General features: G+C 45.3%; 1 protein-coding gene across 5 annotated transcripts in view; it reads right to left on the reverse strand.

Moving 5' to 3' along the window:
• Nucleotides 1-20366, reverse strand: part of LOC144501291 (coronin-6-like) — a 303060-nt gene that overhangs the window by 36703 nt on the left and 245991 nt on the right. For all 5 annotated transcript variants that reach the window (XM_078224864.1, XM_078224861.1, XM_078224860.1 and 2 more), the window contains 2 exons: nt 11980-12109; nt 2266-2447 (listed from right to left, as the gene is read on the reverse strand). In XM_078224864.1, coding sequence (XP_078080990.1) covers nt 2266-2447; nt 11980-12109 — 312 coding nt within the window. The remainder of the gene's footprint in view (nt 1-2265; nt 2448-11979; nt 12110-20366) is intronic.

Raw genomic sequence — 20366 nt, forward strand, 5'->3', positions numbered from 1 at the left:
GTCTTTTCCCTCTCAAATGTCAGCTTGCTCTTGTCAAATGTGCGACTTATTGAGTGAGATGTTAAACTGAGGTCCTTACCCAGTTGGATGTTAAAAAAACCCTGTGATGCTTGGTATGTTCAAAGGGAAATGTGGAATTCCCTTCTTTGGATTATCATTTCCGACCTCATCCAACACTTGTGTGCAAATCAGCTGTCATATTAGCTACTGTTCAACTTCCAAAATTAACATTTGCAAAGAATGTCCTGAGAGCAAGGTTAAGTCATTACATTTATGCAGGCTGTGTCCTCCCCCATTAGAAATGTAGCAATAATTCAACACACCTCCCATTAATCTCATTATTATAATTGCAGGAGGTCTTGTGGCGCAGTGGATAGTGTCCCTGCCTCGGAGCCAGAAGCTCCAGGTTTGAGTCCAACCCCAGGACTTGATGGCCAAGGAAGGTCTTTTCATAGCGGTCAAGGAGGCTGAGTGTGTCAACCTGTGAATCCTTCCAAACACACCAATGTCTGGGAGAGAGGCCTGCTCAGCCACGCTTGGTGTGGAGTGGCACCCCTCAAGTTATAAGCCCCTGGTGACAGACTTGTGACCTGTTCCAGGAATTACTAGCTGTGGAAACGGACAAAAGTCTGCCTTAGTGCCCCACTCGTGCAGGAAGAGATTTGGAATTGAAATTTACAGGTTTAAAAAATCCACACCACCTACTTTGACGTCAGTAGGTGACACCATGAATGGAAGTTCACCTTATCCTGATGGCGTCACCAGTGATGCCAAATTGCTGAATCCTGAGGAATGTTAATGTGGTGTAAACTGTGCCAAAATTCAAAGCATTTTGATTGGAAACCTGCAGGTCAAGTTGCAGGAACTGTTGTACTTCCCCTAACTAAAACCATGGCCAGTGGTACTGAAGGCTCAATAAAGGACAAAGACCGAGAGTTTCCAGTCCGCGTTATCGTGAAGACTTCAGCTGAAGGTTTTTCAGCTTATTACACTGGGAAGAGCACAGAACAGGACCAAGCTGGTGCTGGAGTTTCTAAGTGCATTTTTCACCTCTCCTGTTCTCTGAACTAAATGGATACGTGGGACGGGATGGTTCAGGCCATTCACGCCGGCGGGATCTTCCAGTCCCACCATCGGCGTGCCCCCTACCCGGGTTTTGTGGCGGCGAGGGGTGTGTTCAACAGGAAATCCCATTGACAATGGCGGGAACAGACTATCCCTCCGCCAGCCAATTGCAAACTGTCCTCGGCCGCCCCGAAGCGTGCTGCGGGTTGCGCCCGTAGACTGAGAGATCACTTGGTTTCATCTAGTCGTTCTAAACTGGCTCAATCCTGCATCTCCCACGAGCTGCTGTGTGGACCTTGTTTAGCACATTTCCCACAGCAGCATCTTTCAAATTGAGAATTAAACCCATCACTCCAACACACTGTATACCACCTTCCAGTTACTTTGCATTCATCTCAACTGAATGTTCACACAGAGATGGGATATACTCTACCGGAAATATTAATCAGTTCTTTCTTTTAATTAGTCGCTTAGTACTTAAATAGTTATTGAGTAATATTTTAGTATGGCTGGAAAAAGAGACATACTCTGCTATCTTTGGCTCTTGTCTTGCCCTTATCAGGATTGCTCACAAAAAGTTAACGGGGGAATAACAACTTATACTGCATCAGGACAGACTGCTGATTTGTTGGCCAGTGGAGGTGATGGAAGGGCCTGTTCCTGTGCTGCACTGTTCTTTGGACTTTGATTGGTGGAGCCATTGCCATGGAGAATGCAGCACGGAACAGTTAACTGCCCAGCTTTGTTCAAATTCCAACCAGGCAGGTTGTCTCTGATTGGTCAAGGCACTGCTCTGGGGAATAAACCAGAGAATGACTATTCTTTAAGCTTTTGTTTAGGTGAACAAAAAGTGCCAGGCATGCACATGTTCCTTCCGTGTACATAGGGCAGAGCCCCGTGTATGAATATAAGTAACAACTAGCTCGCGTAAGTGAGCCACACTGCGACCATGACAGATCATTTTAAACTGGTTGTTAGTGGAAGTCTTGGCACACTTAGGATTGTTCAGTAAGTGTTAATCTGCTTCATAAAGACAAAGCTCATCTTAATTAGGGCATCGCAGTTCACATCGCACTCGCCTGCTTTCCAAATGGTGCAATTTAACATGTAATTGGGCGAGGGCCCAATGGACACAATCAAATACTGGAACTTCAAACACCATGCAGCACAAACACGTTCCGGACCGGTGGAAAACCTTACAGCAATGATGCGTTGCTCCCTCGGATCAATGACGCGCACTTTCTTGTCCTTACAAGTGGTGCAGATGAGGCTGCCATTGCGGTTCCAGCAAACATTGTAAATCAGGTCGCTGTGCAGGTCATCCAGAGTTATCAGGGGCTCCCCTGTCCCCACATTCCAAACAATTATCATGTTATCACTGCCTGCAACAGATACAACCAGATATTATCAAAGGTCAATACGCAGCATCAACTTCTGACGGGCTGATCTCTCATTGTTTCTTTGTGTGTCAATTTTCTTTAGCCTTTCCTCTCAGTTCTTGAAGGAACTCATTGCTTAGACCACGTGTGAGTCTAGATAGTGAGGGCCGGCGACTTATTAAGCAGTTCAGCCCACCCTCCTCTTACCCATATTCGCATTTACCTATCTTCCATAAGAATTAACGTGATTATCACTGCTGCCTCACAGCACCAGGGACCCCGGTTTGATTCTGGTCTCGGGTTACTGTCCCTGTGTCACGTTCTCCCTGTATCTGTGTGGGTTTCCTCCGGGTGCTCCGGTTTCCTCCCACACTCCAAAGATGTCTGGGTTAGGTTGATTGGCCATGCTAAATTGACCCTAGTGTCAGGGGGATTAGCAGGGTAAATATGTAGGGTTGCGGGAGTAGGGCCTGGGTGGGATTGGTGTTGGTGCAGACTGGAAGGGCCATAGGGCCTCCTTCTGCACTGTAGGGATTCTATGATTCTAAGCATCAGTTTTAAGATTCTACACCACCGCTTGCATCCTTGGTTCTCTTTTAGCCAGATCCTGACTACCGGCTGCACAAGCTGTCAGGATCTTCACATTTGCCGCAAAACAGCAACGACAATGTGCGAGAGAAAGAGAAGCTGCTTACCAGCACTAGGGAGTGGCAGCAGTTGGGATAAATCATAGAATCATAGAAACCCTACAGTGCAGAAGGAGGCCATTCGGCCCATCAAGTCTGCACCGACCACAATCCCACCCAGGCCCAACCCACATATTTACCCACTAATCCCTCTAACCTACGCATCTCAGGACTCTAAGGGGCAATTTTTAACCTGGCCAATCAACCTAACCTGCACATCTTTGGACTGTGGGAGGAAACCGGAGCACCCGGAGGAAACCCACGCAGACACGAGGAGAATGTGCAAACTCCACACAGACAGTGACCCGAGCTGGGAATTGAACCCGGTACCCTGGAGCTGTGAAGCAGCAGTGTTAACCACTGTGCTACTCATGATGTGAGAGCACTCGTTGCATAATGATGCTCTGATTATAAATGGAGGATTGAATTTGAATGGGGCAGGAAGAAATCTGCAAGTGCATAGGAGCGATCGATAAAATGTCAGTGCTTTCTGACATGTTAATGAAATGGGGAAAAACAAAAAGCTCGAATGCCTTTGTGCGCAGTGTGAGGGAACCGGGTGAAATCTTTCCCTCCTCACAAAGAGCGCACAGTGGTTAGCACTGCTGCATCACGGCGCCAGGGACCCGGGTTCGGATCCTGGCTGTGTGGCGTCTGCACGTTCTCCCCGTGTCTGTGTGGGTTTCCTCCGGGCGCTCCGGTTTCCTCCCACAGTCCGAAAGATGCACTGGTTAGGTGCTAAATTCTCCCTCAGTGTAACCCGAACAGGCGCCGGAGTGTGGCGACTAGGGGGATTTTCACAGTAACTTCATTGCAGTGTTAATGTAAGCCTTACTTGTGACACTAATAAATAAAACTTTAAACATATCTCTGGATCTGATTCTAAGCGATTCCACTGCAGATGTAGAATTTGAATAGCGGAGTCGAAGCAATGGGTGCGTGTATTGTTTATCGCTGCGCAATTATTCCTGGATTAGGAACCAGTCCCACGCAGCTGGCCTGAGGAGAAAACTGCAGCTACTTGTCTCGTTATGTTTGGTGCCAGCTGCTGGATTGAACAGCTGGGACGGGCAGGCATCAGCAGTAATGGGCTCAGCAGCACAGAACCGTTAAAGGGCACTTGTGTCCAACTCAAAACAGGGATTTGTCAGAAATGTGTCTGCCACTTACTCCAGACTGCCGGCCAAGGAGAAAGGTACTGCTGCCAAATTCAGAGGCCCCCTGGTTATAGAATCCCTACAGTGCAAAGGAGGCCATTCAGCCCATCTAACCTGCACCGACCACAATCCCACCCAGGCCCTATCCCCGTAACCTCACATATTTACCCCGCTTATCCCTCTGACCTACGCATTCCGGGACACTCAGGGGCAATTTAGCATGGCCAATGCACCTAACCCCATAGCATATCCACAAGCATACAGGCCAAGATAAAGCAAAAAACGGAGGCTTGTGACAATCACAAAAGACTTTATTCTCTGGAAAGCCGACAGGACCATTGAAAGTGAAGGGGTGAAGCCCAAAGAGAAGATAGAGAACAAAAATATTAGCAGCCATTAGCATTCTTTTCCCCTGGTTTCTGTGGCTACAACTCATCTTTCATTCCCTCACCCTGCAGTATAAATATCTCCCACTTTCGATGCCTTTTAGCTTTGACAAAGGTGAAACATCAGCTCTTTTCTCTCCTTACAGTTGCTGCCAGACCAGATTTTCCAGCATTTTCTCTTTTGAGACCAAAAACATTGTTAGGTAAAATCAAAGAAAATCCTAAAATGTTTTACCAAAATGTTAAGAGAATAACTAAGGAAAGGGTAGATTATCAGAAATGTGCATGGTAACTTGTGGTAACTTGTGGGTTTTTGATTTGATTTGATTTATTATTGTCACGTGTATTGGTATATAGTGAAAAGTACTGTTTCTTGTGTGCTATACAGACAAAGCATACCGTTCATAGAGAAGGAAAAGAGAGAGCGAATCAGAAGGTGCGGGCAGGGTTCTCACTGAGTACTTTGGCCAGAATCTTATCACCATTCACGTCAGCGGGATTTTCCCATCCCGCTGCAGCGAACGGAGATTTGGCTGGCTGCCTAACTCTCCGACCATGCTGTAGCCACACTGTGGCGTGACGACAGGTAAGATTGTGTCCCTTGTCTGCACCTTCACTCAGGAGAGGGATGATGCAGACATTCTAGTTGAAGAGGAGTAGTGTGAAATATCAGATACAATAAACAGAGTGGGAGAGGAAGTTCTGGAGGGACCTAGCATCCTTGAAGGATGATGAATTATCAGGGCCATATGGATTGTATCCCAGTCTGTTGAAGGAAGCCAGGGAGGAAATAGCAGATGTCTGAGGATTATTTTCCATCCTCACTAGATACAGGTGGGGGACCAGAGGATTGGAATTCTGCGAATGTTGTAGCATTATTTAAAAAGGGTGCCATGGATAGGCCAGAAAACCATAGGCTGATCAGTCTGACTTCAGTGGTGAGCAAATTATTGGAAACAATTCTAAGAGACGGGATAAACAGTCACTTAGAAAGGCAGGGATTGATTATAGAATCCCTATTGTACAGAAGGAGGCCATTCAGCCCATCAAACCTGCACCGACAACAATCCCACCCAGCCCCTATCCCTGCAACCCAAGAATTTACCCCATTAATCCCTTGATACTAAGGGTCACTGTAGCATGGTCAATCCACCTAACCTGCGTATGCACCTACATCTGGACTATGGGAGGAAACGTGCAAACTCCACACAAACAGTGACCCGAGGCCGGAATTGAACCTGGGTCCCTCGTGCCGTGAGGCAGCAGTGCTAACCACTGTGCCACCATGCCGCACACTTGCCAGTTTAAGAAGGTAGCTGCTCTTAACAGTTGGACTGACCGTTAAGCCGAGCATATTTATTTACCCATTTCTGCGTGGGCAAAATGAGATGAGAATTCACTGTGGAAAGATTTAATATTGAGACACTTTAACACAGTTGCAGCAGTACAGGAGCAGGCTGACGGGTTTGTACATGAGTAATATATGTCCATGTGGCTGAATTCTTCTCATTCCCTTCATTCAGCAGCCATTTATGTAACACAGTTTCAGAAGGGCAGATTAAAAGTCACTTCTGTCTCTTGGAATTTATTTCCACAGCTGTCGTAACACGTCCACAGCCGCATGGGATTTACCCTTTAACACAATAAAAAGGGTTCTCACCACATCGCCCCCCTCCCCCAAACTCAGACTGAAAATCCAGTTTCAAACTATCTTTAAGGTCTTTGTTACTGTCACCAAAGGCCAGCTCAACCCAGCGAAGGTTCAGGAATTGAATGTAAAATCGAGATTGATACGACGGTGTAGGTGAAGGAAGGCAAGGTAATAAGCTGAATGGCCTACTCCTGCTTCCTGCTTCTATGTTCCCATGAAGGCGGGATCAGGATACTGATCTTAATGATCAGCCATGATCAAAATGAATGGTGGAACAGGCTCAAAGGGACGCATGGCCTACTCCTGCTTCTATTTTAGTGGTTAGCGCTGCTGCCTCACAGCGCCAGAGACCCAGGTTTGATTCCTGGCTGGGGTCACTGTCTGCGCGGAGTCTGCACGTTCTCCCCGTGTCTGCGTGGGTTTCCTCCGGGTGCTCCGGTTTCCTCCCACAGTCTGAAAGACGTGCTGGTTAGGTGCATTGACCGTGCTAAATTCTCCCTCAGTGTACCCGAACAGGCGCCGGAGTGTGGCGACTAGGGGATTTTCACAGTAACTTCATTGCAGTGTCAATGTAAGCCTACTTGTGACACTAATCAATAAACCTAAACGTAATTTTCTATTTTTCTATAAGCCCCAATCCACTCTTTATATTAAAGAAAGACAATTGGTTAGATATAGCTTGAGGGGCAGCACTCCACAAAATGAGTCAGGATGTGGGAGGCTGACCTTCATGGACAGGGGTTGAACATGCACCCTTGGCATCATTCTGCATCACTCTCTAGCCATCTAGCCCACAAGCTAACCATCCCAACACAAAGGGGTGTGCTGTATTGTCAGATGTGCTGTGTTTTAAATCAGGCATGAAACAGGGACCGGGCATCTGCTCTGGAGGACAAAAAGAGATGGTCGGAAGTTTCCCTGGTATCCAAGCCAACATTCATCCCATATTAGCCTCTAAGAGTTCTGTGTTCTTCCAGCTCTGGCCTCTTGGATATCCTGAAATTGCTTTGCCTGCCTCTGCATCCTCCACATTGATCATGGCCCTAAACTCTGGAATTTTCACTTGTAACCCTCCATCACTCTCTCCTCCTTGAACACCCTTCCTCAAAACCTACCTCTCTAATTGTGTTTTTAATCCCCAATACCTCCTGCTGAGGAATGGCATTGATTATTCCTTCATTATGGATGAGATTTTCTGGTCGCGCTCGCCCCAATGCTGGAAAATCCTGCCGGAAGTCAACGGACCTTTGCATGATTTGTGTCCCGCCCGCTATGATTCCCGTGGTGAGTGGGACGGGAAAAGTCTGCCCTATGTTTGAGTGAAGTATCTTGGGATGATTTTTTATGTTAAAGGAACTGCATGAAAGATTGAACAAGGTGGAGTTATTTTCTTTAGAAGAGGGAAGACTGAGGGGTGACCTGATAGAAATGATGAGAGAAGATTTGATAGACCAGAGGCAGCGAAGGGAAAAGCAGAAGTCGTGGCCATGAATACAAGAGACCAATTAGAATGTAGAACTCACTCTCACAAGTAGTAGTTGGGGCAACCGGCTGAATCTGGATAACCATGTGAGGGAGAACGACCTGAAGGATGCATTGACAGAGTTAGATGAAGAAGGGTGGAAGGAGGTTCAATGGAGCAAAAGCACAGATCCAATGGGCCGAATGGTCATTTTCCGCACTGTGTAATATATAAATTATTTTATATTACACACCATTTGCTGTCAAATGGTGGTAGGATCACTTTATGGCAATGCCAGAAACAAGCAGGGGTGAGGCTCCAACTGGGCCATAGTCACGGAAAGTCTACAAAACTGGATGCTGCATCCCGCTGTGCGGCACACAGCTTTCAGCACCTTTCAGTAGCTTTGATTCTCATTTTTAACTTGTGATATGGAGCCATTTTGAGCAGCTGTTGAATTGTCTATAAAATAATGATAGTCAATATCTTTTCCCAAAGGTAGGGGAGTCTAAAAATTGAGAACATAGGTTTAAGGTGAGAGGGGAGAGATACAAAAGTGTCCAGAGGGGCACTTTTTTCACACAGAGGGTGGTGAGTGTCTGGAACAAGCTGCCAGTGGTAGTAGTAGAGGTGGGTACAATGTTGTCTTTTAAAAAGCTTTTGGACAGTTACATGGATAAGATGGGTATAGAGGGATATGGACCAAATGGGGGCAATTGGGATTAGCTTTGGGGTTTAAGTTGGGCCGAAGGGCCTGTTTCCATGCTGTAAACCTCTATGACTCTATGACCCTCTAGGTGACCTAATAAAACAACACAGCTGTTCCCTCCAGGAGATCACCATTCTCACCATTTATTAAATTTGTCTTGCAAGTTAACTTGTCAGTTGGAGGAGATATTAATTGTTAATAAATGAAAATCATCAGATCTTGTTGATGTGACTGCATCATTTTAGGATCTAACCTTACTTGGAGATGTAATAGAGAAGCCACCAGGTTAATTTTTCTCAGACAGTGAATAAAACTTTGGTTGGGTTATTGTCTTCATTTGGGAACTTGGTATGAATTGAACTTGTGTCCTCGCAGAAGGCAGAGGGGCTCCATATCAGCACTGGTGGCTGGATTAAAGTTTATTTATTAGTGTCACAAGTAGGCTTACATTAACACTGCAATGAATTTACTGTGAATGGTAATGAACTCCACAGGCTCACCATTCTTTGGGTGAAGAAATGTCTCCTCATCTCCGTCCTAAATGGTCCACCTCGAATCCTCGGACAGCAATTAAGTTATCTAGTCGCCACACTCCGGCGCCTGCTCGGGTACACTGAGGGAGAATTTAGCACGGCCAATGCACCTAACCGCATGTCTTTCAGACTGTGCAAGAAATCCGGAGCACCCGGAGGAAACCCATGCAGACACGGGGAGAACGTGCAGACTCCGCACAGACAGTGACCCAAGTCGGGAATTGAATCTGGGTCTCTGGCACTGTGAGGCAGCAGTGCTAACCACTGTGCTGCCCGTGCACTGTGCAGCAGTACCAATGCAAAGTCCTTCTAAATGAGCACTGATCATCAACAGCGAACAGCTTAACGTTAGCATATGTGAATGCAAGCAACTGCATCTCAGCATGCTCTGTACAGGAGCTGTGCAACAGAATCACCGAAAGACACAGGTGAGTTCAGCACATTAAAGAGAGGTTTTATTATATATTCACATGAAAAAACTGAAGGCTGCTATAAATCCTGGTAATGACAGTCTCCCTCAATTCATCAACTCTGATTCATTCAAACCAAATCTTCTCAGAACACATTTGAATTAATGACTCTTCTGTTCTCTCCGAGACACTCACCTTCCACAGGGATGCTCCTATTTCACTGAACAACGGCAATCAGTCACTTTGCTGTTTGTGTCCTTGAGTTACTATCAGATGCACAGTCCCTGTGGAAGTCACATTTCCATGATGGAATGGGGGTGCAGGGAATTGATAAGTACGAAAGGAGATAGAAATTTCACCTAAGGTGGCCACTAATAGAAGATTAAAAGGCAGACGGAGAAAAGCCCTTTGAATTATCTATGGGAGATATTTTTGTTCCTCCCCTTCCCTAGCAGATTCAGGGCACGATCTTACTGGGCATTCACGCCCCGCTGCCGTGGCAGTGAGGATGGAAAATTTGGCACCCAATCAAATCTCCATTCAGTGCAGCGGGAGCAGAAAATCCCGCCGGCGTGAACGGCCGTAAGATTCCGGTCTGAGACAATTGAACATTGAGAAATTTGCCGCTTTAAGAGATGATAATAGAATCATAGAATTCCTACAATGCAAAAGGAGGCCATTCAGCCCATCGAGTCTGCACTGACTTTCCAATAGAGCATCTTACCCAAGCCCTATTCCTGTAACCCCACATATTTACCCCACTAATTCCCCTAACCTATACATCTTGGGACACTCAAGGGGCAATTTAGCATGGCCAATCCAACTAACCTGCACATTTTTGGAGTGTGGGAGGAAACCAGAGCACTCGGAGGAAACCCATGCAGACATGGGGAGAACGTGCAAACTCCACACAGACAGTCACCCAAGGCCAGAATCAAATCCGGGTCCCTGGTGCTGTGAGGCAGCAGTGTTGACCGCTGTGCTACCGTGCCACCCTAGCGGGCTGCATTCTGCATAATTCTAGTTTTCAGTTAATATGGAGGAACAGCAGATCGCTACATACAGTTCACTCTATATGAAAGAAAAGCTACTCCAAGTAAAAAGAGGATTTCAGACAAGGAGACTCAAAATAAAAGGCAAATGGTATTAATCATGCCCTTAAAAATATTTTTAAAGAATTATTAGGAACAGGTGTAATAGCTGATCTCCCGACAATCTTTACACAGGGATGACATACAAAAATACAGCACAGTGAGCCGAACATGTTTGTTGGTGAGAGATTTCTAATATTTAAATTGCCAACTCCCCTCCTGTGAGCATATTGTTTGTCCACCCACTGTCTCCCTCCATCAAAATCATAAGTGAGTGGGTTGGGTTTGGCTGGGGTTTCAGATAACATTTGAACATCCAGCCTGATCCACATCCACCTGGGTTAAAATTGCCCCCAATGACCCAGTGCACTACTCTGCCTGGGATACTGGGATGTTAGCTTTCCTGCCATTGCCTAACTGACCAACAGGAGGTGTAGATTAGCAACTGGAAAGGAATCTCATTGTAAATTCTCATGGAAATACCATTTCCCCCTCACCTTGTGCTCAGGGTATGTTTAATACTGAGCTAAGAAGTAGCATTTACTTGAGAGTAGCTTTTCTTCCCCACAGAACGAATGGTACATCGCAATCTGCAAAGTTCCTCCATATTAGGTAAAAAACAATGAATTAGGCATTAGAGGGAGACAATGGCTTAGTGGTTTTATTGTTAGACTATTAATCCAGAAACTCAGCTACTGTTCCGGGGACCCGGGTTCGAATCACCGCCACGGCAGATGGTGGAATTTGAATTCAAGTTTTAAAAATCTGTAATTAAGAATCTACTGATGACCATGAAACCATTGTCAATTGTTGGAGAAACCCAGCTGGCTTACTAATGTCCTATAGGGAAGGAAATCTGCCATCCTTACCTGGTCTGGCCTACATATGACTCCAGAGCCATAACAATGTGGTTGACTCTCAGACTGCCCTCCAAGGGCAACCAGGGATGGGCAATAAATGCTGGCCAGACAGTGACGCCCATGTCCCACCAATCAATAAAAAAAGGCAAAAATGCACCCTTTTCATTTCTTGAAGTAGCAAATTTTTCAACATGTCCTTGTCTAAATCTGCTAAGGAACAGTAAGAAGTCTCACAACACCAGGTTAAAGTCCAACAGGTTTATTTGGTAGCATGAGCTTTCGGAGTGCTGCTCCTTCTTCACCTGATGAACGGCAGCGCTCCGAAAGCTCTTGCTACCAAATAAACCTGTTGGACTTTAACCTGGTGTTGTGAGACTTTGCTGTGCCTACCCAAGTCCAACACCAGCATCTCCACATCTACTAGGGTAGAGGAGGAACAAAAATATCCATCGTTAATAATTTAAAGTACATTTTTTCATGTGCTGAATGAAAAAGGGCAATGACCTGAATGAAGGACTGGAGGAATCAGCCATTAGTGCAACTTCAATCTATCACAACTTGACCAAGATGGAAGACGGTGCTGACATTACCTGCACTAAGTAAAATATTCCGAGCAGTCGGATGCCATGAAATAATCCCGACCCTCTTCGAGTGTCCTTCCAAAACAACAATGGGGTCCGTTATGGACCGGAGTGCGACATGATCTGGGATCTGCCAAACCTAGGAGAAGATGAACAGCAAAAGAAGAATTGAATTAGAAATAGTTGGCTGACTAGAATTTGAGTTGCTCAATCTGGCGAACTCGACTGAAGAACACCAAATCCTGGTCTCAAAGATGTGCGGGTTAGGTTGATTGGCCATGCTAAATTGACCCTAGTGTCAGGAGGATTAGCAGGGTGAATATGTGGGGCTACGGGATTAGGACCTGGGTGGGATTGTGGTCGGTGCAGACTCGATGGGCCGAATGGCCTCCTTCTGCACTGTAGGGATTCTATGGATTCTATGGATTCAAGCGCTCAATCCATGTCAAACCTCCGTAATTTCAGTGTTTACGATTTACTTTCTGATATCAGACCAAAACTGTGCCATGTGTCAAGCATGGTGATGGGGAACAATTTATCAAAACAGTGGCACGGTGGCACAGTGGTTAGCACTGCTGCCTCACAGCGCCAGGGACCTGGGTTCGATTCCCGGCTTGGGTCACTGTCTGTGTGGAGTCTGCACATTCTGCCCGTTTCTGGGTGGGTTTCCTCCGGGTGCCCCGGTTTCCTCCCACAGTCCGAAAGCTGTGCTGGTTAGGTGGATTGGCCATGCTAAACTGCCCCTTAGTGTCAGGGGGACTAGCTAGGGTAAATGCTTGGGGTTATGGAGATGGGCCAGGGTAGGATTGTGCTCGGTGCAGACTCGATGGGCCAAATGGCCTTCTTCTGCACTGCAGGGATTCTATGAAATATGGTCAGGTGCATTGACCAGAACAGGTGTCGGAGTGTGGCGACTAGGGGAATTTCACAGTAACCTCATTGCAGCATTAATGTAAGCCTTACTTGTGACTAATAAATAAACTTTAAATAACTACCTGAGAAAAATTACACAAACGTTTGTTCCTTCAGCTATATACAGAAACAACATCACTTTCGTAGCTGGAAACACTTCTGGTGAAAACGCAGCCCAAGCGTTTCAAAACCATGGGGTGGAAATCTCCAGCTGTTTGCGTTGGCGGAATTTTCTGGTCCCGCTGCAGTGAACGGAGATTTGGCTGAGCGCTGAATTCTCCACCCTCGCTGGCAGTGCCAGCGGAGCGTGAACGGCCGGAGAATTTTGACCAATGTTTATTAAGTGACGACAATTATCTCTGAAGGGTCACTGGGCCAACAATTCTTTCACAAGATCAGTTTAACAAACACGATCATTTCATACAAATTCGCTGAATAATCCTGAAAAACAGTGCCCCGACTGTTTAGCATTTAGGTTTAGCCTGTACGTACAATACAACTCCAGTGTCTTTGAAGGAGCAGCGCTCCGAAAGCTCGTGATACCAAATAAACCTGGTGTTGTGAGACTACTTACTTTACAAGGAGCCTTGTGGTATAAATCCATGGTTAGAACATAATTTGACTGAAGCAAAGTGCAGCAACTCCCTGAGGTAGGTTGGGGCCTATCTCTGGGTTTATAATACCATAGCGCTGATGTGAAAGAAAACTGCTTCAGACCAATGCTACAATTGTAATGTTGTGTAAAATTTTGCCTCCGATACGTGCTCAGATGTTTGTTTGATGCATTGGTAATCATAATGTGATGTATTTCCCAATAGCACAACTAAATTTCCCCTTTTCCAGTTGAACATGTTCTGTCTAGCCAATGAGCAATTATCTGCTGCTATAAAACTCTATAGAATGAGTATCCGCAATTTAGCCACACAGAATTGTTACGGTGCAGAAGGAGGCTATTTGGTCCATTGTGTCTGCAGCAACTTACCAAATGCTCACTATGACTCAGTGGCATTCTCCTGCCTTTCCCCCGTACCCCTGCACATTGTTTCTATTCAAATAATAATTTAATGCCCTCTCAAATGTCTCAAGGAACCTGCCTCCACCACACTTCCAGGCAATGCATTCCAGACCCCAGCCACTCACTTTGTGGAAGAAGTTTTTTCTCACATCACATTTGCTTCTTTTGCAAATCACTTTGAATCTGTGCCCTTTCATTCTTCATCCTTTTTCTGAGTGGGTGTAGTTTCTCCCTGTGTACTCTGTCCAGCCCCCTCATGATTTTGAACATCTCTATTAAATCTCCTCTTAGCCTTCTTCTCTCTGATTAAAGCAGTCTCAATCTCTCCAATCTATCCTCATAACTGAAGTTTCTCATCCTTAGAACCATTCTTGTAGACCTCTTCTGCACTCTCTCCAATGTGTTCACATCCTTCTGATAGCGTGGCGCCCAGAATTATACACAATATTCCAGCTGAGGTCTAACTAGTTTCTTGCACAAGTTCATCATAACCTCCTTGCTATTGTACTCCATGCCTCTCTTAATAAAGTAAGAAGTCTCACAACACCAGGTTAAAGTCCAACAGGTTTATTTGGTAGCAAATACCATAAGCTTTCGGAGCACAGCTCCTTCGTCAGATGGAGTGGATATCTGTTCTCAAACAGTGCAAACAGACACAGAAATCAAATTACAGAATACTGATTAGAATGCAAATCTCTACAGCCAGCCAGGTCTTAAATGTACAGACAATGTGGGTGGAGGGAGCATTCAACACAGGTTAAAGAGATGTGTATTGTCTCCAGACAGAACAGCTAGTGAAATTCTGCAAGTCCAGGAGGCAAGCTGTGGGGGTTACTGATAATGTGACATAAATCCAACATCCCGGTTTAGGCCGTCCTCATGTGTGCGGAACTTGGCTATCAGTTTCTGCTCAGCAACTCTGCGCTGTCGTGTGTCATGAAGGCCGCCTTGGAGAACGCTTACCTGAAGATCCAAGGCTGAATGCCCGTGACTGCTGAAGTGCTCCCCCACAGGAAGAGAACAGTCTTGCCTGGTGATTGTCGAGCGGTGTTCATTCATCCGTTGTCATTCTGTATTCAGTATTCTGTAATTTGATTTCTGTGTCTGTTTGCACTGTTTGAGAACAGATATCCACTCCATCTGACGAAGGAGCTGTGCTCCGAAAGCTTATGGTATTTGCTACCAAATAAACTTAGAATCTTAGAATCCCTACAGCACAGAAAGAGGCCATTCGGCCCATCGAGTCTGCACCGACCACAATCCCACCCAGGCCCTACCCCCATATCCTTAGATATTTTACCCACTAATCCCTCTAACCTACACATCTCAGGACACTAAGGGCAATTTTAGCATGGCCAATCAACCTAACCCGCACATCTTTGGACTGTGGGAGGAAACCGGAGCACCCGGAGGAAACCCACGCAGACACGAGGAGAATGTGCAAACTCCACACAGACAGTGACCCAAGCCGGGAATCGAACCCAGGTCCCTGTTGGACTTTAACCTGGTGTTGTGAGACTTCTTACTGTGCTTACCCCAGTCCAACACCGGCATCTCCACATCATGATAACCATCTCTTAATAAAGCCCAGGATAATGCATGCTTTATTAACTGATCTTTCCAACTGTCCTGCCACTCTCAGTGATCTATGCATAGGGCGGCACAGTGGCACAGTGGTTAGCATTGCTGACTCACAGCACCAGGAACCCGAGTTCAATTCCCGGCTTGGGTCACTGTCTGTGTGGAGTTTGTACATTCTCCCCGTGTCTGTGTGGGTTTCCTCCGGATGCTCCTGTTTCCTCCCACACTCCAAAGACGTGTTGGTTAGGTTGATTGGCCATGCTAAACTGACCCGAGTGTCAGGGTATTAGCAGGGTAAACATGTGGCATTATGGGAATAGGACCTGGGTGGGATTGTGGTCGGTGCAGACTCGATGGGCTGAATGGCCTCCTTCTGCACTGTAGGGATTCTATGATTTCTATATATACACACAAGTCCCTCTACTTCTGCAGCCCCTTAACAATTGGAGCCCTTATTTCATATTGTGTGTAAGCCCATTTGTTCCACAATCTAAGTACCATCTACCTTATCATTGACTTACTTCAACCTAATAATCCCCTGGGGAAGGGTTCTGTTAAAATATTCCCTGATCACCAAAAATATTCAAACAAGACTCTGGATATTCACCCATCCATCATTTCCACTATTCAGCCCGAGTCTACTTGGGTAATAGCACTCCTGACCTCAGCACGGAAACGAGTGTCCTGTGTACTATTTAATAATCAGAATAACCATTTACATCTATATCTGAAATATTCTAGTTGAGTTCCCAGTCAAACATTAGCCACCTCCTTTTTTTAAGAGGTTAAGTGATGCATTGCCATTGTTTCTTTTAACAGTCTGCTCCATGTCTGCAAGATTCTGTGAAAAAAGGTTTCTACAAAAATCAAATCTTAAATCGTGGTTTTTAAACATTTTAAACCCCTATCCTTCAGTCCAGTACTCCGAGTCAGCATCACGTTGCCCGCTTATGTCTAAAACAGCTATGCCTCCCTGTACCTTGTACGCAGATCACTCATCATCTCTTCCCCACGTGAAAGCTAGTTCATCAAGTCTCTTCTCATAGAGTCCCTACAGTGCAGAAGGAGGCCATTCGGCCCATCATGTTTGCACCGACCACAATCCCATCCTCCTATTTCCCCTAACCCCCACATATTTACCCTGCTAATCCCTCAGATCTAGGGTCAATTTGAGCATCGGTCAATCCACCTAACCCGCTCATCTTTAGACCGTGGGAGGAAAGCGGAGCACTCGGAGGAAACCCATGGGGAAAATGTGCAAACTCCACACAGACAGTGATGAAGTGGAATTGAATCTGGGTCCCTGGGGCTGTGAGGCAGCAGTGCTAACCACTGTGCCACCGTGCCACCCTGCAACTTTAACTTTCCCGAATCTATTTCTATGCATCGATATCTTTTTGAGAGATTGGAGCCTTAAAGGATACAAACAATATTACGGCTGTTGTCTCAGCAGTGATGGACAGAAAGCTGGAAAAACGTTGATCTATAATTTGATTTATTTGGACTAGTTTTGTTGATAGCCTTACGTTAATTGGAAGCTTTTCATGAGTCGTCACATCCAAAGCTTTCCCTTCCCTACTATTACGCATTCCTTCATTGTGTATATTTACTGTTTCTTGGTTCATTGGTTGTTATCTTACACTTTAGACTATAGAATGGAACTGGATTTACTGTAACTCTCTACTTAATTGATCCAGATCTTTCCAGCCCTATTAGCCCCCGATACTTAACACTTGATGTTATCGGCCAATTTTATAATGGTACAATAGATGCGCTTGTCAAAGTAGTTTATGAATAGTAGGGACAGGTGAACAGATCCCTGCCAAAAAGACCTTTTCCTATCCATGGTCACTTTACTCCCTTTACTGTTGAGCTGCTTTGTAACCCATTGGCGGCACAGTGGTTAGCACTGCTGCCTCACAGCGCCAGGGACCTGGGTTCGATTCCCGGCTTGGATCACTGTCAGTGTAGGGTCCGCATGTTCTCCCTGTGTCTCCATGTGTTTCTTCTGGGTGCTCTGGGTTTTCTCCCACTGTCCAAAGATGTGCGGGTTAGGTGGATTGGCCATGCTAAATTGCCCCTTAGTGTCAAGGGGATTAGCTAGGGTAAATGCATGGGGTTACAGGGATAGGGCCTGGGTGGGCTAGTGGTCGGTGCAGACTCGATGGGCCGAATGGCCTCCTTCTGCACTGTAGGATTCTATGATTTCCTCCGGGTGCTCCAGTTTCCTCCCGCAGTCCGAAAGACGTGCTGGTTAGGTGCACTGGCCATGCTAAACTCTCGCTCAGTGTACCCAAACAGGAGTGTGGCGATTAGAGGATTTTCACAGTAACTTCATTGCAGTGTTAATGTAAGTCGATTTGTGACTGATATATAAACTTAAAAAACATTGACTTCCTTCCTTAAACTTTCACACATGGAACTTTAATCCAAAAATTCAAGCAGATTACGTATTCACTAAAACAACTCTCACCTATTGGCATCTTTATGAAGAATTCCATTAGGTCATTAGATGGGCTGACAAATGGCAGATGGAGTTTAATTTCGACAAATGTGAAGTGATGCATTTTGGTAGATTGAACCAGGGCAGGACTTACTTAGTTAATGGTAGGGCGTTGGGGAGAGTTACAGAACAAAGAGATCTAGGGGTACATGTTCATAACTCTTTGAAAGTGGAGTCACAGGTGGGCAGAATGGTGAAGAAGGCATTCGGCATGCTTGGTTTCATCGGTCACAACATTGAGTACAGGAGTTGGGACTTCTTGTTGAAGTTGTACAAGACATTGGTAAGGCCACACTTGGAATATTGTGTGCAATTCTGGTCGCCCTATTATAGAAAGGATATTATTAAACTAGAAAGAGTGCAGAAGAGATTTACTAGGATGCTACCGGGACTTGATGGATTGAGTTATAAGGAGAGGCTGAATAGACTGGGACTTTTTTCTCTGGAGTGTAGGAGGCTGAGAGGTGACCTTATAGAGGTCTATAAAATAATGAGGGGCATAGACAAGGTAGATAGTCAATATCTTTTCCCAATGGTAGGGGAGTCTAAAACTAGAGGGCATAGGTTTAAGGTGAGAGGGGAGAGATACAAAAGTGTCCAGAGGGGCAATTTTTTCACACAGAGGGTGGTGAGCTGCCAGAGGTAGTAGTAGAGGCGGGTACAATTTTGTCTTTAAAAAGCATTTAGATAGTTACATGGGTACGATGGGTATAGAGGGATATGGCCAAAAGCAGGCAATTGGGATTAGCTTAGGGGTTTAAAAAAAAAGGCGGCATGGAAAGTTGGGCTGAAGGGCCTGTTTCCATGCTGTAAACCTCTATGAGTCTATGAGATCAATGATAACTTACATGTTATATTGCTGACTGCTTTGCCTGGCTTCTGTAGCCTTTAGAGGGGCATCAGTAACATTATTTCCATTGACTTTGAACATTTTTACCATTATAAATGTTGGTCTATTGAGGTCATATTTCCATTCAGGTTTCATCCCTGTTTGGAATATTGCAATATGTTCCTCATCTTCAGGTTTTTAACATTCCGAAGAATAGTTACTGGATGTAGTTTATTATATATGTAATACTTCAGTTAGCTCTACATTTTGTATCTGTCGCAAATTTATGTGGCAAAACAGTTCTTATATCCTCGACTTTCTTTAAAGTTTAAAGTTTATTTATCTGTGTCACAAGTCGACTTACATTAACACTGCAATGAAGTTACTGTGAAAATCCCCTAGCCGCCACACTCCTGTTCGGGTACAGGTGCAGGTTAGGTGGATTAACCATGCTAACTTGACCCTAAGGGAGAATTTAGCATGGCCAATGCACCTAACCAGCATGGTTTTTTGGACTGTGAGAGGAAAGCGAGGCACCCAGAAGCAACTCATGCACACACAGGGAGAACATGCAGACTCTGCACAGATTGCTGATCCGAGCTGAAAATAACAGCTTTTCACCCGCACTGGAGTTGCAGTTCATCTGTTATTGAACTCCAGACAGTGTGGGACTACATCCCCCAAGTAGCCTCATACAGCTTCTCTCTGGATTCAATCAAGCCCCAGGTTACAGATTCACACTGCAACCATAGCTTCAATCCTATGCTTCACAGTGACCTAAGGTCACAGTCTAAATATACCCATTCAAACGTCCTTCCAAATTCTCTGGATGGAGATGGGTCGAATGGCCTCCTTCTGCACTGTAAGATTCTATGATTCTACCCTCATTGCTGCAGTCCTCCCCTCCCAATATCATAGCCTCCAACCACCCAGGAGCAAAAACACATGAGATGGGGCATTATCACATAGCAGAAACAATGTGCTTCTGCTGATATCCACATTATCAGTCACTTCTTCCTTTCAATTATCCCAAACTGGATCTTATAGCTCTCCCATTCCCATTCTCCTGTATTCTCTTAAACCATTCATTATTTTTATATAAATGGTTAGAAGGTCAATTTTCACCTCCTTATTCAGCAGTTGCAATTTTGGTCTTAATGTGTTGTGCCTTTGTTCCTCAGAGGCTTAATTCCACCATAAAATACCTTGCTATTTCCTTTTCACTGTTATAGTCCCACTTCCTACATAATCCTTTCTGAAGCTGCAATTTTAGTTTACTTTACTTCATTCTTAAAGTTACAAAGTCAATGCGCAGAGTGGATTGGGTTAGCCCTTAATCCATCTCCTTGGTTGCTCCAAAAGCCAAATTCAAATTGAGTCCAATCTATGGTTCCCCCAAAACAGACAAATAAGATCCAAGCTGACAAGACAAGGTATTGCATCTGATCTAAATGTATTCTTTTAAAACGTGCTCTAAAGGTTTCAGCATTTGAGAGAACATCAAATTTAGAACATAGAGCACAGGAACTGGCCCTTCGGCCCACCATGTTGTGCCC

The sequence above is a fragment of the Mustelus asterias genome, chromosome 12 (assembly GCF_964213995.1).
Source record: "Mustelus asterias chromosome 12, sMusAst1.hap1.1, whole genome shotgun sequence".
Classification (NCBI taxonomy): domain Eukaryota; kingdom Metazoa; phylum Chordata; class Chondrichthyes; order Carcharhiniformes; family Triakidae; genus Mustelus; species Mustelus asterias.